We start from the raw sequence: 24,857 nt of genomic DNA, 5'->3' as shown, positions 1-24,857 counted from the left end.
TGGTCCTTGTTCCAGGAGAGCTGGAATGTGAGACACTGGTGTATAGATAGGGTCAGCAAGTGTAGGACACAGTGGAACCTTATGTTGATCATATTGGTGACTGAATACTCTATTAAAATACTCTGGGTTGGCTTGAGACTTAAGCTCCTTCTGCTGGGATTGCAGGTGTGTGACTCTGTCTGGCTTTCTCTTTCTCTTTGTTTTCTTAGACAGGGTTCCATTATGTAGCCCTGGCTGGCCTGGAACTAACTCGCTTTTGTAGAAAAGGCTGGGCTACATAGCATCCAAAAAACAAAGTAAAAAGCAAATCAGAGACTGTAGGTTTCTAAAGAAAAAGGAGAAAAGGAGTGGACTGGGATTGTGGTGGAAAGTTGGAAGGAAATAAGACCTTTTTTTTTTTTTTTTTTTTAAACAATAATTTTTTTATTAAGATATTTTCTATTGATTTTACATACCAACCACAGATTCCTCTGTCCTCCCTCCTCCCATCCCCCAGTCCTCCCCCACAATCCACCCCTCATTCCCACCTCCTCCAAGGCAAGGTCTCCTCCCATGGGGAGTCAGATAAGACCTTATAGCTTTGTCATCTGCCAGGCACAGCTCAGGGCTTGGTGCATTACAGCACCACCTAGTGGACCAATTTGGAGGCGCACAGGAATTTGAGCTTTTGGTGAGAAAGATTTCTTCTCCTAGCCAGATATCCCTTCTGTTAGTACACAGGGTCTCTCTCACTCCTCAGGTGAACTCTTACACCAGCCAGTCCTGGGTCCTAGAACCTGTCTTGGTGAGGCTGAGAGCCACAGTTCGTTGACAGGATGTGGCAGTTGTGACCTCCTCTGCTTCCACTCCTGTCTGGTATTGGCACAGCTCTGTAATTGCCTAGTAGCCCTCTTGGCCTGATTCCCCCAGCCTCATCCCACAAGGTCTGTGGTTGGCCTTGAAGTCCTGTTCTCTCAGCAGTAAAAAGGTATGGCTGAGTGACATTGGCTGGGTAGCTGTAGTTCTCAGAGAAGACTTAAAAGACAGGAAGTTGTGGGCTTAATTTGTGTAGAGCTTTGAGAGCATCTTTTCAACAGAATCGTTCTGCATTTACTATTTTAACCAAAGCCAGGGTTCTGGTATGGTTGGGTAGCTAGTAATCCTGTTCCCTAAGTGTCTGTGAATATAGACTGGAAGTAGGAATCTCTTAGGAGGTCACCCTGACTGTCCCAGTACCTGTTTCTCCTTATGGAACTCCATGATTCCACGTGAAGAAATGTTTTGTTGAGTGATTCTCTGAGTTAACAGGACTGTGAAGAGTCCGGGAGGCTTAGTTCTTGGGGAGTGCTGTCTGAGGCCTGGCCAGGCAGGTAGTACTGGCTGCACTGCTAACTAACTGCTCAAGAGCAAGAGCAAGCCTGTAGATGCCTCGGAATATTCTGAGAGTTACAGTCTGTGTTTCACAAAAATGCCCCTATATGTAAAGTTCTGTTGGAAGTCTCAAGGTAGGACTTTCGAAGCCCCCACCCATGTCTCTTGGTTTGTGCGGCATTCCACCACATGGAGCAGGAACCCTGACTGCCACCGTGTGGGGCAGAGGACACAGTACACATGATACAGTCTCAGAGTAGGAAGAGGATAAGCTGAGTGGAGGTCAAAAAGTGACCTTTGGTTCTTAGCTAAAGGTAGGAGTTGGCATTCTTTCTCATGCTGAGGAGTGGGGGGTGAGATAAGCTTACACAGGGTGCATCTTGGGTGTGGACCGTAGGATCCTGGTGCTCTGCACAGTCATGGTATGCAGATGCAGGGCTCTGGCAGAAGCATTATCTCCTGTTGCAGAAAGGGCTGGGCTCTTCTGCTGTGAAGGCTGGATAAGCTTGGGGACAGTGTTTTTTTTTTTTTTGTAGACTGTTTTCAGACTAAATAATGAAACACCTGCAAACAGAAACACAAGCTTAGCAGGAAACTTTTCTGGGTGCAGACCCTGGGTTCTGTCTTGAAATGCAGATTACAGAAGTAGGGGAAGCCCCTTTTCTTCCCTTCTCTTAACAGACGTTCGTGTGTTTCCTGGTTTACCCTCTTGCTGTGAAGGTTTCCCCTGACTTCTCCAGAGCTGGAGGCTAAAGTTGGGCAGGAACATTTCTAGTGCTCCCTGTCCTCCCAGTGCACTCCAGAGGCTTGTCTAGAGTGCATCTGTTCCTGGGGGCTCCTAATGGCAGCGCTCGGTGTCTCCACACACAGAGCTTGGTTAGTTTGTAAAGAGCTACAGCCCAGTACCAAGTATTCAGAGGGAAATCATAGGCTGGGGATCCAAAGTCAGCTGTCAGGAGGATGCAGAGACACTTGAGCTGCGCAGGTGTTATTAAGGCCACAGCTAGCATTTAAGCCTGGCCAACACTGTCACACAAGTCTCTGATGTGCCTTTCCCTATGACTCTGTGGTTTATATAATTTGCTAAAGGTTGTCTTCCTTAGTGCCAGCCAGAGTAAGATTCTCCCAAGTGCAAGGCTGTAATTTGTTTCCTTTCTTGTTGTATCCCAGGTACCTGAAACAGTACTTAGAGTTGCACCTAGCAAATGGTTGTCACAGTGTCACTGAGGTCCTAGGTGGAGCAGATCAGTTGTATTTGAAATGATAGGAGTCTTGGCCTTTAATTCTGATTTCATGTTGTTCCAATAGCTACCCTGTGCTATACCCTAAATAAGAGAGCTCAAAAATAGGGCCTATTATTTCTTCCCTTTCTGACCACGCGTTAGCAGATAGGAGGAGCCTGGCTGGTGTTCACATGGGCAAGACTCCATGCAGCAGCACACTGTGACCTCTCCCCTTGTGTTCTCTTTTCCCATCTGTGTGTAGATCCTGGGAGCTTATGATGCAGTGTTTCCTTAGGTGGTTTCTGAAGGTTGGTTGTGAACTTTCCATCTCGAAGAAGGGTACAGCTCTGGAAACTACACTCAGAAATGCGTGGTTCAGGCCCATTTCTAGAGTCCAAGTATGTTGACCTCCTCAGGAAGCCTGGTCTTCAACCCACATCTTGACACTCATTAAACCGTCTAGTTTGTTCTCCCCAAGGGCCTGGGAACCACCGTTGCTCTAGACTCAGCCAGTGTGTGCCTGTCCCTACACCGTTCTTGGTGCTGAGGCCCTGGGAGAAGCAGACATATTTGGGAGCCATGGCATGCTTTGCATTGAACAGACAGTCAGTGCTGCAGGGATCCTGGGGGAGTGAGGAGTCACAGATGTGTTCTTCCAGGTCTCCTTCCCCCACTGCCTAGTCCATGCTTGAAGGGGAAAAGACTAGTTTTTGTGTTTGGAACTGTTGGCTAGAGTTCTTGGCAACCCTCTGGGGAAATTCAGAAGCCTAGGGCTCTTGGTTTATTGCTGCAGGCTTCAGGGAAGAGGCTCTAATAGTCTTCAGCAGCTATGTTGTGACACATGTTGAGAATCTCAGCATTTGGGAGGTAGAGAGGCAGGAGGATCACATGTTTGAAGTCAGTTTGGGGTTACACAGCAAAATTGTGTCTTAAAAAAGGGAGCAGCTCTTGGAAGGCAGAAGCAGGCAGAACCTGTGAGTTTGAAGCCAGTCTGCATATCGAGACCTGGGACAGCCAGGGCTACATACAGAGACCCTGTCTCAGAAAAAGAAGTGTGTGTGTGTGTGTGTGTGTGTGTGTGTGTGTGTGTGTCGGGGGGGGGGAGCAGAGAGAAAAGAGAAAAGAAAATGTGTTTTCCCGGGACTGGAGCAAGGACCTTGTTTCTCCCACAGTACCCAACATTTCCCCCTTTGACCTGGACAGGAAGAACTCCTTGAGCTGCTGGCCTGCCCTATACTTGGCCATTCCCATACTGGGAGCTGAGAATAGCAGCAGCGTGTGTGGTGATGGGAAAGTATTTCTTGGCTGCTCTTCTGGGTAGGAGGCAGCAAAGGAAACGAGATGGGGAAGGTGCTTTAGAAATGGGCAGTTTGAAAACCAAGTGATGTGTCCTGTACGCTTATTTGAGAACTGAAGTTGTCATGAAGCTTTAGGTTGTATTTCCTACATTGGATGAAGGAGGCTACCTGCCTGCTTTGCTCTGAGCTGGACTGGGTTGGGGCGGATGACAAGAAACAGCTTTCTGGTGCAGAATCAGTAGTCACGGGGCTTTGCCTACACGGTCGCTTTCCCTCCTTTCTGTCACTTGTAGAACTGCAGAAGTGTGCTAACATACTTCCTGCCACACTGCATATAGACCTGAACAGATTCTGTTTAATAAGCACATGCTGTTGGCACTTAACACGAGGACTGTGTGGCTGAACTATGGGGCGGGACTCCTTTGCACAACCCACTTCCTGTGTGTGGTTCTTCCAGGGACAGCCTACAGGGCCACATGTCCATATGGAGCCTGTTCTCAGCAGACAGTGTTCCTGAAGACATTGCCTGACTCTGGGTTCTCCCCTCCTCTGCATGAGTGCTGTGTATGCAGTGCACACCTGGCGTAGACATGGTGTGGTTGGTCAGCACAGCAGGAGGTAGCAGACAAGTAGTATCTTGTGGTCCTGAGTACATGGGCAAGGGTGAGGGGTCAGAGTGAAGGTGGGACCAGGTGTCATGGGTCAGGGAATACCTCATTGAGAATGTGACTTTGGTTGAGATTGAAGTAACGAGAGAGCCATGAGGCATCTGGGAAGACAGTTCACGGCAAAATTTTAAGTGCCAGGGTCCTGACAATGGCTAGACTTGAGTGATGGAGCAGGAAAAGAGAGCAGGAAGTGTGTGCGGGCCGTGGGGTTCTCTGTGTTGGAAGACCTTGGATGGTACTGCCCAGGCAGAAGCTGTGAGGAAGTGGCCCAGGTGTTGGTTGTCTGGGCAGCTCTGGACTGCTGTTGCTGAAGAGGTCTGGATTTTGATTATCCTTGCAGGTAGAGCACATAGGATTGATTGATGGTTTGGGGTTCTGTTTGAAATAAGTGAGTTGGGGACAGTGCTGCCATGTTTGCCCTGAACATGCTGAAGCTGTGACTACGTGTCAGTCATTGAGAATGTGGGTAAGAGGTTTGTCGTGGTAGGATGTGGGAGCTGGCTGGATAGTCACTTGTATGTCCTCTGAGTGATCGCTACATACACTGTACCTTAGCACTCCTACCACCAGCAAAGCCTGGGAAGGCGGGTGCTCTGTGCTTCTTACCATTGGCCGCTTCCCTCTTCTACCCATTTCTTCTCTTTGGGACTAGGCCCTGTCCTGCCCACTGCCCAGCCTGTGCCTGGGTGTGCATCAGGTGTTCAAGACAGGTCCTCTTAGAGAGGACGTGCTGTGGATGCCAGGTGTCTGTCTGCCAGGGCTCTGCAGACAGAATTCCCACGGGAGACAGAAGCAGCATCCTTTAGCCCTGACCAGCTGATTGGATTATACATTATTCCAGGGGGTAGGGTGGGCTCTGAGTGTGTGTGTGTGTGTGTGTGTGTGTGTGTGTTATTTACATGTTCTTAGGTATATTGAGTTGAGACCTGAGAAAATACTCTCTCAGCCCTGAGATCTCCACCTGCATTTTCCTCTAGCCAGCAGGGCAGTGTGTGAACAGGGTGGTGGTCTATGGCAACAGGCAGGTGGCAGCTGTACTAACAGTGACCACTCTTCGCAGCCTCTGCACATCTGGTGTGGTGCGGCTTCACATTAACAGCTGGCTGGAAGTGAGCTTCTGTCTGCCCCACAAGATCCACTATGCAGCGTCAAGTCTGATCCCTCCTGAGGCTATTGAGCGGAGCCTGAAAGCCATCCGGTAAGAGCCTTTCCCGTCCGCAGCTGCCTGAGACTTTACTAGTACTTCATTTCAGAAATGCTCTTCTTCCTGCCACAGAAGCTGGAGGTAGGGCTTTGCTGTTAGTAAAACCACACGATTTTACATCCAGCTCTGCCCAGAAATGCCCCATCCCAGGTTTTTCCTGGGCCCTCCCAGCATAGTCTGGGTGAGTAGAACCTGCCAGGGGCAGCCTGGGGCTAAGCTAGGCCTTTAGCAGCTTGCCTTCATGGTACAGTACACTCAGTAACTGTCAGCATTTCAGTCAGAAATCATGGGACCCAAGTAGTTTCTTAGATTACGTGATTTCCTGCAAGGAAAAGCTGGGCTGGAACAAAGCTCAGTGGTCTAGTGCTTTCTAGGCCCTGGGTTCTAGTTCTGTCCTCAGCACTACAAAGGAGAAAGAAGAGATGAAAAGGAATCTGCACACTCCTAACACTGGAAATGACAGGCACACTCAGAGCACTCATTGCCTAGTCCTCCCTCCTCCCACCTCTGTGCTCCAGGTCAAATGGCCTCCTTTCGTGCTGAGCATGTGTGTAGTTCTATTCATAGTTGGTGGATATTTTGTTTTTCCTGCTTTAGAAAGACCCCCCGCTTCTTTTTTTGCGGTACTAATGATTGAACCTAGGACTTTGCACAAGCTAGGTAAGCACTTTACTAATGCACACATATATATGTTTATGTATATGTATACACACACACACACACTCACACACACACATATATACACACATACATACATTTCTTCCCTCATGAGACAGGGTCTCTCTCTGTCTTCCTGGTTGTCCTGGAACTCACTTTGTATACCAGGCTGGCCTTGAATTCACAGATATTCACCTGCTTCTGCCTCCCAGGTGTTGGGATTAAAGGCATGTGCCACCGTCCTCAGAACTTTTTTTTTTTGCTTTTTATTCTAATTTATTTATATGTGTGTGTGCATGTGTATGTACATGTGTTTAAGGTAGTAGAGACAGGCAGATCTCAAAGGCTTGGTGGCCAGCCAGTCTAGCCAAATTGGTAAGCTTCAAGTTCTATGAGAAGTCCTATTTCAGAAAATAAGGTGGAGAGCTGAGCATAGTAGCTCAGGCCCTTAAACCCAGCACTTGGGAGGCAGAGGCAGGAGGATCTCTAGTTTGAGGTCATCCTGGTCTGTATAGTGAGTTGCAGGACAGCCAGGGCTACACAGAGAGACCCTGTCTCAAAAATAAACAAGTAAAATAAGGTTGAAGATTGATGAGCTGGCTCAGTAGGTAAAGGTACTTGATTCCAGGCTCGATGTGAGCTGAGTTCAAATCATGGAACCCACATGGTAGAAGAAGAGAACTGTGTGTGTGTGCCTCACACACATACAACATTAAATAAGTGTAAAAAAAATGGTGGAGAGGGATAAAGACATCTGATGCTGACCTCTGGCCTCCCCCCACATACATAAATACACCACACACACACACACACACACACACACACACACACACACACACACACACACACACACACACACAGAGGAGGTACTGGGAAATCCCAGAAGGGGGATGGGAAATCAGGTATTCAGACTCTCCCTACTTTTGTTCTAATTTCTGCGCCCTGCCCCCCTAGGGCAGCAGTAATCCTTGTAGATTTTATTAAGGCCCCTGGACACGTGACTGCTTTCTCTGATTTCTCCCTAAACCTCTCCTGCCCGCAGTTCAGTGCCTATGAACTCTGGCTGTGCCTTGGTGTTCCAGGCACTTACCTGGTACAGGGCCCATGGCCCTCCGTGTTCTGCTGACATGTGCCTCTGTCCTTCAGCCCGTACCATGCCTTGCTACTACTCAGTGATGAGAAGTCTCTGCTGAGTGAGCTTCCCATCGACTGCTCTCCGGCTCTAGTGCGGGTCATCAAGACCACATCTGCTGTGAAGAACCTGCAGCAGCTAGCCCAGGATGCTGATCTGGCCTTGTTGCAGGTAGGCTGGGGACGTGGAAGAGTGGGAAGAAGAGGCCTTTGGGTCCATTTAGGGGCAGCCTGTGGGGGAAGTGCTAAGTTCTGAGAAGGGCAGACTGCCTGCCATGCTGCCTCTCCAGGGTCCTTGTCTAGCACGTAAGGAGAAGTCCATGACCTGCCACAGACCACAGTGGTCTAGGTGGGAGGGAGGCTTGGGGTCCTGGCCTCTGAGTCACACCTGATTTAGAGCTGTCTTTGTGAGCACTGGAATGACTTCCTTCTCAATGAGCAGAGGTGAGATGAGCCACGAGAGAAGTGTTCCCAGCAAAGGCCTGGAGGACAGGCTGGGGACGTAGTAGCATACAGCAGACCCACCAGCTCAGGACAGTCACAGTGACACACGAGCAAGCGTGTGGGAAGTGAGAGCTCGGACCTGAGCTGCTAACTTGCTCTACTGTATGTGCTTCTGTCCTTTGCACATTTCCCCACCTTTTATTCTTTCTCCTTTCTTAATAAAATACGTCTTTAAAGATGAGACAGGCAGAGATTCAGCCTTATTCTAGAGATCAGTTAAGTCCAATCAAATGTTCAGAGAAAGCCTCCCCTATAAGACAGAATTTGTTTAATTCACTCTCTGATGCCTGCAGGACCAGTATCTAAGTGAGTTACTGGTCCATGTGTATCCCTTTTGTTTCACTGCCCCACTCCCCCCCTTTTTTTTTGTTCCCAACCCAGCCCCAAAGTCATCAAATACCCTTATTCTCAATGAGGAGGTGTGGCAGAGCTGTGGAGACAGGCCCCAAGGCAAGTGGGGAACAACTGATCAGGTTGTCCTCTACTCGTGAGGTAGCACTGTCTGTCTCAGACCAGCAGAAATGGAAAAGATTCACGTGCTAGATCCCACTCCGGGGGAGGCCTTCAGCCTTGTCTGTGTTTCTGGTTGAAGTGTGGTGGAGGAAAAGCACAGAAGAAGCTGGTGTGCAGGAGCTTGGAGGGCTCCCAGGTCACCTATGCCAGGGCGGGAAGGCCAGGACCAAGAGAGTGAACGCCAATGTCCTCATCCGGTAGTGGTGTGCACCCTTTGGCCACCAGGGGGTAGCAAAAGCCCACCCCAGGCACCTCCGTTTGTTCAAGGGCTAGACTTCTCAGTGGGATGAAGTGGCCACAGCTCTGAGGCAGGCCCTCTCTGATCTCTCTTGCTATGGCTCATGTGGACAAGAGAAGTGAGTTGGCATTGCTGGTAGTTTTTGCTTTGTGGACCTATTGGGCTTCCCCCCCCCCAAAAAAAAAATCCTTTCTATTCTCAGAATAAGTTTGTTCCTTCTCTCTATCTGGCTCTCCCTGGGCTCTGTGAGAGCACTTAGCATTCCTGCCTTTGTATTTCAACTTGGCCTCCTAAGCTGGACGAGACCCAGCAAAGACCACATTCTGCTTCCCTCTGTAACATCTAAGACACAGAACTTTGAATATATTCAGTGTCCCAGATATCCACACAGAGGGGCAAGGCTGCTGTTGTAAAGAGTTTGGCCGACATGGATGATAGTGTATTTTCATTTCCTGCTGCAAGTTTGAAAAGACTAAGAGGCTGTTTGATGGCGTCTGTGCTAAGACTGCGCCTGACCCTCACCGTCACAGTCCTCTTTGATAAACCTTTGATGTCTCCTCCATTTCCTTGCCTTGGCCTCGTCTGGGATCAGGGAAGAGGGTGTTGTTTCCTTCCGTACCAACACCCTGCTGAACCTGATATAAATAGGAGTTTACTGCTGGTGTGCTTGCGTGAGACCCTGGGAGTTCTAGCCCTGGTGGTTCACCTCACCATTCTCTGGGACTGCACCTGTGGGGTACAGTGGACCTTTGGGGGGAACATGTGCCTTGGGTGTGAATGTCACACATGATATAAGATCACTCTGATGGGCCCTGGGACACACGTGTAATTCCAGCCCTCAGGAGGCTGAGGTGGAAGGATCTGAGTTCAAGGCTAGCCTGGGCTATGAAGGGAGACCTTGTCTTCAAAAAGCAAGATAAAACAATTAGAAAATCACTCATACCATATCAATCCAGAGAGCATACAATTCTGGGAGTTTTGTCTTGATGAATCACTAATCAATAGTGCTGGAGAGGTGGTTCATTCTGTTGTTATTGCAGAGCATCTGAGTCCTGCATCCAGATCAGGCAGCTTCTGGGAACTCCATCTGATGCCTTTGGTCTATGAGGGCACCTGTACACACCTGAACACACATATACACATAATTAATACAAATAAATGAAAAATTATTAACAAAGTTTCTCATGAAATTTCTACATAACATAAATTACAGATCAGAAAGTCCCCACAATCCTCTATTCCAGAGATAAACACTGAAGATCCTGTCAGCATTTCAGTTGTTTGTTTGAATCAGCGTCTTGTTATGTCTCCCTGACTAGCCTAGAACTTAAGAGATCTGCCTGCCCCTGTCTCTTGAGTACTGGATTAAAGGCCCCTGCAGACTTCTGTTGGTTTGAGATAGGCTGAATTCTGTGTGGCCTTGGCTGTTTTGTTTCTTCCTTCCTTTCTTTCTTTTTTTTAAGTTTTTAGAGACAAGGTTTCTCTGCATAGCTCTGGTTGTCCTGGAACTCACTCATTAGAACCAGGATGGCTTTGAACTCAGAGATCCGCCTGCCTCTGCCTCCCAAGTGCTGGGATTAAAGGCATGCGCTGCTGCTGCTGCTGCCGCCGCCGCCGCCGCCGCCGCCGCCGCTGCCACTTGGCCTGCCTTGGCTGTTTTCAAGCTTGTAATTTTCCTGCCTTGGCCTCCTGACCTCTTGGGTGTGTCACCATACTCAATTCTTTTCAGGTTTTTTTTTTTTTTTTTTAAACAGTTCTAGCTGTCCTGGAACTCACTTTGTAGACCAGGCTGGCCTCAAACTCACTGAGATCCTCCTGCTTTTTTCAGGTTTTTAATGTATGTACACATATTTTTTTGGCAGTACTAGAGATTGAACCCAGGGCCTCATGACTGATTAGGCGAGCACTCTACTCTGATGTCCTGCATATCAGATGTTTACATTATGATTCATAACAGTAGCAAAATTATAGTTATTTTATGAGCCGGGCGGTGGTGGTGCACGCCTTTAATCCCAGCACTCAGGAGCCAGAGGCAGGCGGATCTCTGTGAGTTCGAGGCCAGCCTGGACTACAGAGTGAGTTCCAGGAAAAGCGCAAAGCTATACAGAGAAACTGTGTCTCGAAAAACCAAAAAAAAATAAAATAAAATAAAATATGGTTGGGGGTCACCTGAGGAACTGTTTTAAAGGGTCACAGTGTTAGGAAGGTTGGGAACCACTGACTTAGAGGTTTAAGAGTACTTCAGAGGACCTGAGTTTGGTTCTTAGAACTCATGCTGAGCAGTTTACAGTCTCCTGTAACTCCAGCTCCAGGGGATCTTATAGTCTCTTCTGGCTTCTGAGGGTACATTAGCATGAACACACACACACACACACACACACACACACACACACACACGCACGCGCGTGCACGCACACACACGCCTGCACACACACACACACACACACACACACACGCACGCACGCACGCATGCACGCACGCACACACTATTTTTAAGAAGGGAGTTGAAGGAGAGTTGATTGCAGAAGAGAAGAAAGTGATGTAAGTAAGAGTGGAGATTGGCGTGATGAGGCTGCAAGCCAAGGAATGCCAGCAGCTGGGATAGACAAGGACAGATGCTTTGTTTGAACCCCCAAGGCAGCACAGGTTTGCTGGCACCTTGATTCCAGCCCTGTCATTCTGATTTTGGACTTTTAGTCCCCAAAATGGTGTTCTGGCTGCCTAGTGGAGAACGTTTTGGAGTAGAGGGAAGATGGAAATGAAGTGTCAGCAGAGAGAGAGAAAGTGGGCATGTCTGCCTGACAGCTCATGTCAGTGGCCCTCGGGACAAGAGCAAAGAGGGGCAACAGTGAGATGGCTGTGTCCTCCATGTTTGAGCTGGTTGTTGGCAGATACCTGCCCTTGGTAATATAAGACACTGTGTCCAGGCAGGAGGACTCACCACCCTGGGCCCATCAGCTGAAAGGATGGAGGTGTGTGTGGGGTCTTTGTGATCTCTGTAGAACGTCATTGGTTGGGATTTCACACACCTTCTCATGAAGGGCTGTGGTGCTGTATTTTCAGGTCTGGCTGTCTCCATGAAGTTAGTGTGTATGAAGGCCACCCTTTGAAAGGATTTCTGGTGTCTTTGTGTATTTCCTGGTATATGAGAGCCTAGGAGAGCAGGATGGTCTTTGCGGAAAGCAAGATACATAGGGATGAATTGGGACTTTCAGTATGCAGGAGTGGATACAATGAGAGACTCCATATTTCATTACTTTGGAGAATGGTGCTGGAGTTCTGGTTGCCATGGGAACACTATGCTTCTGCTGGAATCATCCAGCCCAGGTAGGCTGATCAGGTTCCCCAGCACTTCAGTGTCCTTGTGTTCATGTGCTTACTGTCTAGCAAAACGGTGGTACCAAGCAGCACAGGGAACTCTGAACACAGAAACAGTGCTGTAGGAGTCTTTCTCTGTCCCACCTGCCAGTTTCCAAATAACCACATGGAGACTTCTTATTAATGATAAAAGCTCAGCCTATAGCTTAGGCTTGTCCCACCAGCTCTTATAACTTAAATCAACCCATTTCTATTCATCTATGTGTTGTTGCCACATGACTTCATGGCATTTACCTGTTGTCCTATATGTCTTGTTCTCTCTCTGTCTGGTGACTCCCTTCTTCTTCCTTTCGTCCTCTCTGCCCTGAAAATCCTGCCTAGCTATTGGTCATTCAACTTTTTATTAATCCAATCAGAGTGACACATATTCACAGTGTATAAAAAGATTATTCCACACCACAGTGCTGGTGGTACTCACTGACCCAGGGGCTGGGGTGGTACAGTGCTGCTTTAGATTGGAGGTGTTACAGAGTGTAGGCAGGAAGGCCATGGCCTCCAAGTTCAGTCCCTCCATCTCCCCTTGGTCTGCAGGTCTTCCAGCTCGCAGCTCACCTGGTATACTGGGGCAAGGCCGTCATCATCTACCCATTGTGTGAGAACAACGTCTATGTCCTGTCTCCCAATGCCAGTGTGTGTCTGTGAGTACCATTGACTGCCAAAATCTAGAGTCTAAAGCCAGAAAGAGCCCAGCAGGACCCTTTAGTGGCACCTCCAGTGGCCAGGCACCAGAGGCTCTGAAGCCCTGAGGCCAGCTTTAACTGTGTCCTGATGCACATACTCACTCAGGTGTGGATCCCAGTTGATGTGGTGCTGCCCATGTTAAGGCTATCTCTTCCTGGCTGAGAACAGAGAGGAGTTCTGTGGCTCCTGCCACGTCTTGAGGGACAGTGCCTGCAACTCTGTCCATCTGAAGGCCTGCTGGGTCACCATACTTCATTCTGTTGTCATTATGCTCACCCAGACGGTTGCTGTGAGCATGGGAGATTGCATTGTGACCACTGTTGTCTGCTCTAGGTACTCCCCACTGGCCGAACAGTTCTCCCGCCAGTTCCCGTCCCATGACCTGCCATCCATCCTGGCCAAGTTTTCCTTGCCTGTGTCTCTGTCGGAGTTCAGGAGCCCTCTGGCTCCCCCGGCACAGGAGGTGAGTCACTAGAGCCCCCATGTGGCTTATAAGGTAGACTGGGTCTAACTCCCTGTCTGGTGGCCCCTGACTCAAAGGCATTGTGGACCTTTTTGCCTTAGTTTGGGGGAACTTGCTGGTGAGTACTGCAGGCTTCCTGTGGTCCATGGAGCCCACCATGGGTATCCTCGGGTCTAGGACTGGGTTAAGTTTGCCAGAAGGGCATTCATTGGCTTTTCTTGGGCTGACAGGATCCCCTTGTGCTGCCTCCTGGAAGAGGGGCTTCTCATACCGGAGGCTGCAGACAGCTTTGTTTTCACTATGCCTGGGCCCTGCTTTCCAAGACAGCTTAGTTCCTGCACCCCTTCCTCTGGGGGCTTAGGAACCATGGGATCTTTGTGTAGAATCCTAGGGTCTTTGGGCCTAGAGTCCTTTTCCTAAGACCTCCTTCCTGTACATCAGGCTAGGACTGTCTTGCCTGGTGGGCCTGGGTCAGGGCAGAGGCTGGCAGCTGGAGGCTGGTTGTGGTGGGGGTGCTTCTAAAGGTGCAGTGGCTGCAGGAGTCAGCCACTTTTCACAGCCCCACACTCAAGAGGTGGTGAGACGGTGACTTGGGGCAGAGAGGCTTTGCCCCCTGCTCTCTATTAGTGCTTTGAGCTCTAGGAGAGGATCTGGGGAAAGAGGACAGGTGTCTGAGACAAGCTGGGTGATCTCCATGCTTTATCTTCAAAAGCAAAGTATTTGTTTTAATAGGTGCCAGATACACTGGGCAAAATCAGTCTTTAAAGTCAAATACTTCCCCTTCTCAAATTGTGAATGGTAATAAGATCCTGGGGTTTTAGCTCATTTACATGCCGAGTGTGCCAAAGTTTAAAGCTGCCTTTCACGGAGCCCTTGGTTTCCAGGAACTGAGCCAGGAGGAGGGAAGATACACTTTGCATCTGTACCCTCCCTCCTCCCCCCAGGCAGCTCTTGGGGAGGGTCTGGCAGTGCTCCCATCCCAGCAGAAACTTCCCAGTTGTCTGGATAACGGCTGATCTTCAGGCCATGTCTGAGCAGCTGCTTCAGGCCTTGTCAGGAGGCTGGGATGGAGCTGTTTGGTTTGCCACATCCCAGGGACATACTGTCTAGTGCTTATGAAGCTTTTGTGTTTTATTCTTTATATTTTGTGTTTCAATAGCTTGAATTCCTATCGAATTTTATTTGGTTTTGACCATGATTGGTATGCATGTCTTCCTCCCCAGTAACTCAGCCCCCTTCCATGAGTGACCTGAGCAGCAGCTCTTCTGGGCCTCCCAAAGACGAGAGCACTGGTTCTGTCTGCACACACCTTACTGCTTGGGGTCTGTGCCTGAGAGGTACTTTTCCATTGGTGCTGGCTACTGCCTGGCCAGTGCTCCTAAGGCCTGAATGTGCCTTACCAAGGAAGAGCTATTGGCTCCACACTGGAGCAGTAGGTCCCTTTCTCATATCCTTCTGGAATCATCTCTGCTCTCGGAGCAGACTTTCAGCTAGAGCCAAGGACTCCCAGGGCAGTTGCTTCTCTGAACAGTGTGTGGGGCCTGCCCAGCAGTGGACTGTTAATGGGAGCAGGGCTCAGTGGGCTGGAGGGAGGGAGGCAAGAACAGAAAGGGAGGGAGCCCAGGTGTGTGATGAGAGCTCCTGCAAGTGCGCTCTGGGAATTCCTCCCGCCCTTGCTGACCTTCTCTAGCTACGCAGCAGTTGAGGGTCCCTTCTTCCAACTGGAGGCCTTCCTGTATAAGTATTGGGGCTGCTAAGGGCCACAGTTCTCATTCTCAGGGAATAGAATTAAGACTGGAGTCAGGGGGTTGGGGATTTAGCTCAGTGGTAGAGCACTTGCTTAGCAAGCGCAAGGCCCTGGGTTTGGTCCTCAGCTCTGGGGGGAAAAAAAAGACTGGAGTCAGGGAACCGGTCCACACTGTCTCACCCTGCTCACCCAGACCCAGCTCATTCAGATGGTGGTGTGGATGCTGCAGCGCCGGCTCCTCATCCAGCTGCACACCTACGTTTGCCTGATGGCCTCACCCAGTGAGGAGGAACCCCGACTGCGAGAGGATGATGTCCCCTTTACAGCCCGAGTTGGTGGCCGCAGCCTCAGCACGCCCAACGCCCTAAGCTTCGGCTCCCCAAGTAGGATCCCCATCCAGGACATCTGTCTGGTAATGGGGGGCTGGGAGACTTTGGGATGGCATCCAGGAAGCCTGGGCACTGTTGGAATAAGAAGTGTCTTTACATGTCTGTACACTCACCTCCCTCTCCTGTACTGCCATTGGTCTGAGCGGGAAGCTCCTCCTCTGAGCGCTTGGCTGTAGTCAGGAGCAGCCTTTGCCTACTGCAACACAGCTGGACTCCCCCACTCCAGCCTGTGCTCAGAGCAGGGCCTCATACTGTCATCACAGGGACCACAGCTGTCTGCTGTTGGGGTCCATGTGAACTCTTGTCTAGTGCTTCCTCCCCCATGTTGGCTAAGGTGTGGAACAAGATACCCATGCCTGCCTTAGGGTATAGTGGGCATGCAGCATTCTTCCATTCTGGGCCCTTGAAGCTCTTCCTATAGGGGCAGCTCCTTGTGTTCCAGGTTAGCCATACAAGAGGCATACTACGCACTTAGGAGGTGGGATGGCAGTGAGTTCTTCCATGAAAGCATATGGTACAGTTGGGTACCAGAGTGGAGTGTGGCAGTGACGTCAGGATCTGGATGCTGTCAGTGCCTTTGATGCTCCCCATCTTAGCACACTTGGCATCACTTGGCTCTTCTAACCCACAGCCAGCAGTGATGACATGACCCTTACCAGCCCCAGTATGGACAACTCCAGTGCAGAGCTGCTCCCCAGTGGGGACTCACCACTCAACAAGAGGATGACAGAGAACCTGCTGGCCAGCCTCTCAGAGCATGAGCGGGCTGCTATCCTCAGTGTGCCTGCAGCCCAAAATCCTGAGGACCTCCGCATGTTTGCCAGGTAGGGAGCAGGTGACTGAGTGGGACCTGGATAACTGCACGGGAGTACTGGTATCCTTGCACAACAGCTGCCTACTACCACAGTCGCGGTGGGTCTCCCCCGGAATCGAAGGGCAGGAGCTATTGTCCAGGGGTGGGGATACAGGCGCTGGCCAAGCCCCTGGGTTTAGTGGGCAGCTTACTCAGTACCTCTGGATGTTCCTTGTCACTGCGGCAGCTACCCTCAGGTTCTGACCCACTTGGGGCTTGGCCCTGGGGGAACTTAGGAGCCTGTGTGATAGCAGATTGATGTCTGTCATGTCCATCCTGACTTAGGTGTTGTAAGGGCATGGTGTAATGGGAGAGGTCAGGCTGTCGGTGTTCAGTGTTTGAAGAATCACACTGCAGACTGTTGGAGGAACATTTGCAGCTCTTCCAAGTGCTGATCAGGCCTTCCCTGTTCCCTGGACTTCTCTGTGCTGGACCCAGCAGCAGAAAGCTCCTGGAGCAGACTGAACCCAATGCCATGGGAGAACAGAAGGAAGCCGTTAGCATTCCTCCCTCCATCAGGGTGCATGCTTGGGCTGCTCTGGGTTTGCACAGCCGGGCTGCTTTGTGGACTCACTTCAGGCGCACCACCGGTCACTGGGGGATTGGTGGACATCAGTCCAGGATGCTTGCGCCCCACCCCACAGCTCTTTACGAGCTTGCAGCCAGCTTACAGGTCTACCCACCAAGGGCTAATGGAGTCCTTAGTAGCACTGGCCTTCTGCTAGGCTCATGCCACTCTGTCCTTCACCAGGCTCCTTCACTACTTCCGTGGCCGTCACCATCTGGAGGAGATCATGTACAACGAGAACACACGGCGTTCCCAGCTGCTCACGCTCTTTGACAAGTTCCGCAGTGTGCTGGTGGTGACCACCCATGAGGACCCCGTCATTGCTGTCTTCCAGGCCCTGCTCACATGAGCCCAGGCAGCGTGCCCAGTGTGAATGGGAACTAGTCTACCCCTGACCCAGAACTACTGGCTGGCCTTAGGAGGATGGGCAGCCCCAGCCTGGCAGAACTGGTTCTTGCCCCAGCTGTCCGTCTGGTCAGAAGCAGCTATGGGGCAGCCACTGCTGGACTTGTTTTGTTGTTTTGAGACAAAGACTTAGGTAGCCCAGACCTCATATTTGCTATGTAGCCAAGGATGACTTTGAACTCCTGATCTTCCTGCCTCTGTTCCTGTGTGCTAGGATTACAGACATGTGTTACCAATGTTACTTTAAGAAATACATGTATATTTATTTTCATTTATAGTTTTGTGTGGGGGGGTTCCCTCAGAGGTCAGAAAAAAGCATACCCTGGAGCCAGAGTTACAGAGGTTGTGAGCTGCTGGGTGTGGTGCTGGGAACAGAACTCTAGAAGAGCAGGAAGCACTTTTTTTTTTTTTTAATTATTTATTTATTATGTATACAGTGCTCTGTCTGTATGTATCCTGCAGGCCAGAAGAGGGCACCAGATCTCATTACAGGTGGTTGAGAGCCACCATGTGGGTGCTGGGAATTGAACTCAGGACCTTTGGAAGAGCAGCCAGTGCTCTTAACCTCTGAGCCATCTCTCCAGCCCCACCAGTCTTACTGTTCGGTCTGGTCCTTAGAGCATCTAAACATTGCTGAGCTGGAGGTTTTCCAGATGCGTCTCTCAAGTCCAGACCTTCACACTCACAGGTTGTGTCTTTCTGATCTCTTCTCAACCCTTATGCAGCTACCCTGGAGTGTCCTAGGTGTGTGTACCCATACACTGATGATCCCCCTCTCCGGTGCCAGACATATTGGGTACCCAGGTTTCCTGACCTGGGTGAAGAATTAACTTCATGCACACAAATTCTGGCTGAGACTTGGACAGTTCCCCACAAACAAGATATTTATTCTACTTTTAAACAATAAAAAGCCTGTCAGGCTGTTTGCTGAGGCTGATACATCTGTTCAGCCACTCTGTCTACCACACTGACCCATGGGCTGCCCTGGACATAGAAGCGCAGGGGCTTCTGGGTCCACTCCCCTGCGTGACCAATGCCTATGCGAGCTGCTGCCACCACAGCTGGGCTCCTGGACTCGAGAGGGCCATGTTCCAGCCACACAGCCTCATCTTGGGCCAGGTCTCGCTGGTCAAAGCTCTTATCAATGGCCAGGGCCTGGCACAGCTTGGAGGGACCACTACAGAGCTCACGGTCCTTGAGGGTACGGCTGACAGGGCTTTTCCGGCGGGTGTTGCGAAACTGCCGCATGGTCTCCAGGCCCTCCAGGGGCTCTAGTGCTCTCAACAGGACACAAGCCCCAGCCCCTGTGGGACAGACAGACAGCCTGGAAGTAAACTTCAGACCTCCTGCCATACCCAGTGTGACAAGGGTGTTGCTGTCTTCTTACACGTGTAAACTGGTATCCACTGCATCCAGACCCCTGTGCATCCCCTTCCCTGTAGCGTCAACTAGGTTGCTATGCCTTCCGAGTACCCTGGGAAGCCTCTACCAGGCAAGCCTGACAGTGAGACTCCACCCCTGCTCTCCAAAGCCAGAACTATGATCAACTAGTGTGGGTGAGTCTTTGGCATCCTCTTTCTGTAGCTTCCCCTAGTCGTGACTGGTAGTGGCTATGAGGATGGCATAGGAAACCCCAGGGAGCCAGCACCTCGGGTAGAAGGGATGCCACTCTACTAGAAAATGGTAAGTCTCAGATCTAATGCACATATGACACAGGTCAAGGGAGCCTGAAAGGTCCAGTCTCTTGAATCCCTCCTCCCATGCTGTACTTAGCTCATCACCTGTGACTTCCTCTGCCATTTCAGGGAGAAGCAGGACACACGATCCCTACTCTCAGCTCCCAGGACCACCATGTCATCCCCTACCATCCTGGCTCCCTCTCGTCTTCATGCAAACACTTTTGATCTCCAGGTCCTTGCCTAACTGCTACACCTCTGCTTTAACTCAGCACTCTGACCTCTGCTCTGCTTGGCTCTGCAACCCTCATCCTCTTCCCAAACCTTCAGTGTTCACACTTGAGTGTCAGTGATACCCAGGTCTTTCGCCACTACTCAACATGCATGACCCTCACCAGGACCATGTGCACCCTTGTGGAAATTTGCCCCCAACCTGGATGTTCTTGGGGGGGTTGGTTACATGTTCATCCTTGCCTCTGGCTTGTTCCCCAGGCCCTAGGAACCCGAGGGTTTTCTCCCTCAGAGACTGCAGCACCAACCATCTGTTTCCTTAGTTCAGCCACACTAGCGGAGGTAGTTCTGTCCAAGAAGGCTTTGTCACCTCTCTCTCCTTTCTCTCTCTCCTTTCTCTCTCTTCTCTCTCTCTCTCTCTCTCTCTCTCTCTCTCTCTCTCTCTCTCTCTCTCTCTCTCTCTCTCTCTCTCTCTCTCTCTCATTAGAGGAGGAGGAGGAGGAGCCTGGTGCCAACACAGGCCAGAAGAGGGCACTGGGTCTCTTGGAACTGGAGTTATAGATCTGGCTATGAACTGCCATGGGGGTGCTGGGAAGAGAACCCAGGTCCTCTGCAAAAGCAGCCACTGCTCTTAACCACTGAACTGACTCTCCAGCCTCCTCTTGTAATCTTTTGATGTCTAGTCTGCCATCGTGTCACTCAGCATCAGCTTTGTGGTAAGCACAGAGCCAGTCACCTCCAGCTCCCATGGCCCCTGCACTGGACACCTTCAACTTTCTGCTATGGACAACCACAACTCCCTGCATCACAAGTACTTGTCCAACAAACCAAGAACCTTTGGGGACTTTGGGCAAGCAGGGGGGTGCTCAGCACATAGATGCTGAGATACGCCAACCATGTTCCTAGCCAGTGGTGGCTTTGGCAGGACGGTACTGTTCTTCAGGCTCAAAGCACTGAGAACACAAGGCTACATGCTTGTCATGACAGAGCTGGACCCCAGAGGAGAGCCAGTTTCTCCCAGGAGCATTGCACCAACATCCCTCCATAAATGCTATCTGGGGCCAGAAGGACCTATGCTGTTATCACAGGGTTTCTAGCAAGCCTTTACCTGCTAGATACTAGCCAGTTATGGTAACTAAATGTGTCACCAAACATTGCCCAATGTCCCCTAAGGGGGCAGAAATGCTCCTGGGTAAGAATAACTGAGCCAGATCCCATAATAGGACTTTTGGCAAGGCTCCAGTAAGAGTCCACCTCACCCCCCAAACCACCAGTCTCTTGATTTCCACTTCCCTATCCCCTGGCCCACTCCAAATCTAACCCAGAATCAAAAACACCATTCTGAACTCTGGCCACCGAACCTGACTGCTTTGGCCTGTAGCCTCTGTTCTGTGGAGCCTCGGCTGCTTTAGCCACGCTTGCCCTGTCAAGAACAGCCAAAGCTCCTGAAATCCCAACTTAGCCCCTGGCAATGGTACCTCCCCACTCAAATGCCTGTCTACCTCAGTCTTCCAGGGGGACTGGCCAGCTGCTAGCCTGTCTGCTTCCCAAGCCCAGCACCACTAACCTTGACTGGAGACATTCAGGCAGAAGTACATGCCATAGATGAGGTACACATACAGGGTCCCAGGTTTCATGAACATGCCACGGTTGCGGGGAGTCTGCCGGCCACCCCTTGAGTGAGCAGCTTCATCTTCTGGCCCCAAGTATGCCTCAGTCTCCACAATGCGCCCTCGGAGTTCTGTTCCATCAGTGAGTCGCCGGACAAGTACCTGTGGGCAGTGAGTCTGCTCAGACAGTAGGGGTGGGGGTCCACCCACCTGGGCAGTCCCCACCTAGACCTCCTCTCTTAGGCTCAGGATGTACCAGGAACCCAGGCCCAGCCAGACCGAGCTACCTGGCTCCTCCATTGTGCCTCCTCTTTTGGTCTGCTCAGAGTTAGAAGGCCGCTGTTGTTAAGGTCAGCAGCCCTTCTTGACCAACTCTAGTTGTTCACTAAGGGTTCTGACCACATCTCGAGATTCACTTGGATTCACTGTGCAGGTTGACCTCAAAGTCCCCTCAGTGGTGTCCTCTGCTTTCCCACATCCTCTCCCAGAGTTCCCTTGAGAGCCTTAAATGTTCAGTGGCCCCAACGGGTCCCTACACAGCTTCCTGGGATAGTCCAGATTCCATGGTGTGCTTATTAAGCTAGGCTAGCCACAAAGGATCTCCATGCTCAGATTGTGCCCACTACAATCTGAAAGTGCTAAGGCTTTAATGAGAAGCAGGGCCAGCAGGGCCAGCTCATGCAGTGCCTAGTCTGGTTCATGGTCCAAAGAATGGCCAGCAGTCTTAACCAGGGCTCATAGAAGGATTTCAGGATCCAGCCATGTCCCTCACATCCTTAGGGGTTATTTGGACAGAGGGCACCTTCATCTCAGTCCAGGTAGACCCATGATGCCTCAGGGTTGATGTAACAGGCAGGGAGGAGGAAAAGAGGGGCCAGTGCTTGCCATGGAAGCCTGGAAATCCTTTCAGGAACCCAGAACATTGAAGACAGGGATGAATGTTTTGGGAAGAGAAAATGGTCAGGGAGTGTTCCTTTACTAACTATACTCACATGCTCCCATGTCTCCAAGGGGCACACTGGGAGCCCCAGCTGAGCTGGAGGGAGCTCCTGGGACTTTCCTGGTGGAGGGCAGGAAGGCAGCACGATCTTCAGTCGAGTAGCCTGCTGTCCTGGCAGTCACTGCAGTGAACCTTTACTGAGCATGTGACCCACCCCGCGTGTGACCCCCACCTGGGGTTTCCTTGACCAAAGGGGTACACAGGCTAAAATACCCCTCTCCCTGCCAGACGTCATCTTGTCTACCAATGTGGGCTCAAGCAGGCATGACAGGGAGCCAGCTGACATGCCCGGGATGCTGAATAGAGGCAGATGTATGGTGGTGGTGGTGGACCATCCTTGGGCCCTTGACCTTCACCTGAGATGAATCTGTGCCATGTTGTTTTGTCATATTAGAGATGTTGATTACTATGGTGCTTTTAGAAGGCACACAGATCCTTGCAGCTTAAAACATCCTGACAACAGAATTAAGTCCCTTCTCCAGGCAGTCAGGGTCTGTTCCTGTTAACACGGAACTCTTCATATCAGTTCTTCTATTAGAGAAACTGGCTGTCCTTGGCCATGCTACCCTAAAGGGAAGCTTGTTAAAGGAAAAAGGTGGGCCAGGGAACCTTTAAACTAGGTCAGGCCTAAGCTCTGGCACCTAGGAACAGCGAGTGCTTCAGTGAGCCCGGCCAGCTTCACGATGTGCATCGGGAAGACGACGGGCCACACCAGGCTGGGCCTGGGGTATCCCCACTTCCCACTCCAAGCATGCCTGGTACAGCCCAGATCCTGGGCCTATACTGAGCCATGCAGCAAGAAGACCAGCTCTTTCAAGTGATTCAGATACTGGCAGCCTAATGCTGATACTGATACTGATTTCAAGTGATTCAGATACTGGCAGCCCCGGCCATAAGGGAACAAGGTAGGCAAAAGTGGTCCCTCACAGATGCTGGGGCCTATACCGTTCATAGTCCTTGTAAACAACCTGTCCTAAGGCGATTTCAGATAGCACAGTCCCTATTTCCCTGATGGGTAAGGCTAACAACATCCCTACTGTTACTGTCAAAGCAGGACAGTTGCCAGTGGCCCTGCTACCTCCACCGAGGAGCACCACTGTCAATATTCTTATTCTTTGCAGTGATCCTAGACAACAGCCGAACTACCTGGGGCCAATGTGAACAAAGCAGCTACCGATGTGAGCACAAGGAAGGCCGAATTAGAGACGTGAACAAGCAGTGACCGGACCAGGGCCCCTGGGACCTGCACCTGCATTTATATTACCTGTCCCAGAAATGCACGGGCCAGGGTGACTGCTGGCTGGTCAAAAAACTCTGGTCCCAGCCTGGCAGGGTGGTCCTCTGGGCTGGAGAAGTAGATGCTCCGCTGGAGGCCCAGGGTTGAGGGTGGACTCTCTTTAGGGATCTGCTGCTGCTGCTGCTGTGATTCTGCCAGTCGCTGCTTTTTTTGCCCAATCTTTCGGGAAAGCTGTAACAGGAAAAATACAAAGCAAGTGTGCCTGCCTGAATTTCTTTATCTGCAAAGTGGAGTGCCCAATGTGTGGGTCATTTCGAGGCATAAACAATGCTCCAGCTAATATAGCCTCAGGGGCCTTGGAACACGGTGTGGGTAATGACAGGCTGTTAGCAGTGCCAGGGTGGGTGGGCATTCTTTGCCCACAGCTGCTGTACATAGAAGAAACTAGAGTCAGGGGCAAACTGACCTGACTGCTTGCATATAAGAGTAACCAGGAACTGGGATAAAAAGTCTATGAGTCAGTAAGACACAGCAGGCCTTAGTCGACCAAAAGCCGGGTAAACAAAGTAGGGACATCTGACTACATCCTTCAGCTATTGTGGTACAACAGAAGGGGGATGAAAGGAACAACCGGGCAGTGAACCTGGGGGCCAGGGCCAAGACCTGCTCTCAGCCCAAGCTGGGCTTCAGCTATGACCACGGCTCCGTGGCTGGTTAAAGAGCCATTACTTTTCTTTAAACAAAGTCCCATGTAGACCACGCTGGCCTTGAACTCCTGATCCTTCTGCTTCCATCCACTTCCCAAGCACTGGAAATACAGGCGTGCGCCACCACGCCCGGGTAAGACCCATTATTTTTATCTGCTGTGCTGACGTCCAGGTTGGACCGAGGCTGCCAGGCTGCCGGGAATGGATGCTGACGTGACCGTCTCTGCAGCCCGACCCACTGTGCCAGCTCGCCGTGGGCTCAGACTCCGCGACGCTGCGCCCCCTCTCACCGGCGCTGGCATCTGGCCGGCCTCACGACGTCCGGTCACTCGGGATCCTGCTCTGGCATTCCCCGGGCGGCGGGCTCGTCCAGGAAATAGAGGCTGATCGGTGTCAGGAGGCAGGGTCACGGACACCGGTTTCAGAGCGCCTCTGCCCAAGCCCGCACTCAGAACGGCCCGGCCGCGGGCGCGCATCTAGCTGCCTACAGGATGCACCCGGCCGCCGGAAGCGCGGGGAGGGCGGGGACAGAGCCTGCGCCTGCGCAGAAGGCTCACAGCGCGGGGGTGGGGCGAATGTGTGAAGAGGCGGAGCGAGGAGCCTAGGGGAGGGGCGAGGCGAGGCGAGGCGAGTTGAGGAACTTTCTTTACCTTCACTTCTCTGGCAGGAACTCGGTTCCCCAGTCCGGTTCTAGCCCAGTGGCCCGACTGCTGTCATTCCCGCCCCCGATCCTGGACTGAATTTTGAAGAGTCCCAGGCCGGAAGGCCTTGCTTTGCGACGGGCTGGGTCCCAGCGGGTCCTGTTGGTGCTGTGGAGAACAAACACGAGGTCCTGGAACCTCAGACCGAACTCTGATCCTGGAACTCTCCTTCGCCAACCTTACGGGGTGGGGGGGGGAGGGTTGGAACTGAACCGGAGTGGATGCCTGCCCCATCTGGAGGCCCCTGCCCTGGGGTCATCACAGCTGATAAGAGGAAGGATTTTCCTCGAAGGGGGAAATCACTGGATTGTTTAAGGGAAAGGAGGTCTTGGGACAGGGTAAGCCGCTCCACTCCAGCTCCGTGGCACCCTACACCCAGCGGAGCCTCCTTCACCCTCTCCTGCCGTCCTAGGGGGGATCTGGGT

General features: G+C 51.3%; 2 protein-coding genes, 1 long non-coding RNA gene and 1 other non-coding gene across 10 annotated transcripts in view; 1 reads left to right on the top strand and 3 right to left on the bottom strand.

Moving 5' to 3' along the window:
- Positions 1-17,541, top strand: part of Nprl3 (NPR3 like, GATOR1 complex subunit) — a 36,104-nt gene extending 18,563 nt beyond the window's left edge. For 4 of the 6 annotated variants that reach the window (XM_006978854.4, XM_006978853.4, XM_076578083.1 and 1 more), the window contains 7 exons: positions 5,600-5,737; positions 7,547-7,703; positions 12,696-12,802; positions 13,179-13,308; positions 15,249-15,438; positions 16,076-16,268; positions 17,049-17,541. In XM_006978854.4, coding sequence (XP_006978916.1) covers positions 5,600-5,737; positions 7,547-7,703; positions 12,696-12,802; positions 13,179-13,308; positions 15,249-15,438; positions 16,076-16,268; positions 17,049-17,214 — 1,081 coding nt within the window. In that variant the 3' untranslated portion in view covers positions 17,215-17,541. Of the gene's footprint in view, positions 1-5,599; positions 5,738-7,546; positions 7,704-12,695; positions 12,803-13,178; positions 13,309-15,248; positions 15,468-16,075; positions 16,269-17,048 lie in introns of all 6 variants that reach the window. The other 2 variants (XR_013053192.1, XR_013053191.1) reach the window with 1 other exon arrangement.
- On the bottom strand, positions 8,453-8,575 carry LOC121831916 (small nucleolar RNA SNORA55). The gene has a single exon (XR_006075511.2). It is a non-coding gene; the product is annotated as a small nucleolar RNA SNORA55 (small nucleolar RNA).
- LOC121831741 (uncharacterized) lies at positions 9,734-12,704 on the bottom strand. Of its 2 annotated transcripts, none has more exons than XR_013053194.1 (2): positions 12,587-12,704; positions 9,734-9,909 (listed from the first exon to the last, which is right to left on the bottom strand). It is a non-coding gene; the product is annotated as an uncharacterized LOC121831741 (long non-coding RNA). The 2 variants fall into 2 exon arrangements; XR_013053193.1 differs by lacking the exon at positions 12,587-12,704 and adding an exon at positions 12,399-12,536.
- A 595-nt stretch (positions 17,542-18,136) lies between the features above and the next one.
- Mpg (N-methylpurine DNA glycosylase) lies at positions 18,137-24,249 on the bottom strand. Its single transcript, XM_006978852.4, has 4 exons — positions 24,022-24,249; positions 23,052-23,255; positions 20,745-20,949; positions 18,137-18,574 (listed from the first exon to the last, which is right to left on the bottom strand). The coding sequence occupies exons 1-4, from the start codon at positions 24,205-24,207 to the stop codon at positions 18,186-18,188; spliced, it is 984 nt and encodes a 327-aa protein (XP_006978914.2). The 5' UTR covers positions 24,208-24,249; the 3' UTR covers positions 18,137-18,185.
- Positions 24,250-24,857: the final 608 nt, after the last annotated feature.

This window comes from Peromyscus maniculatus, chromosome 8 (assembly GCF_049852395.1).
Source record: "Peromyscus maniculatus bairdii isolate BWxNUB_F1_BW_parent chromosome 8, HU_Pman_BW_mat_3.1, whole genome shotgun sequence".
Classification (NCBI taxonomy): domain Eukaryota; kingdom Metazoa; phylum Chordata; class Mammalia; order Rodentia; family Cricetidae; genus Peromyscus; species Peromyscus maniculatus.
Note: the sequence above shows the minus strand (reverse complement) of the source record. Positions and strands in the feature narration are given on the sequence as shown.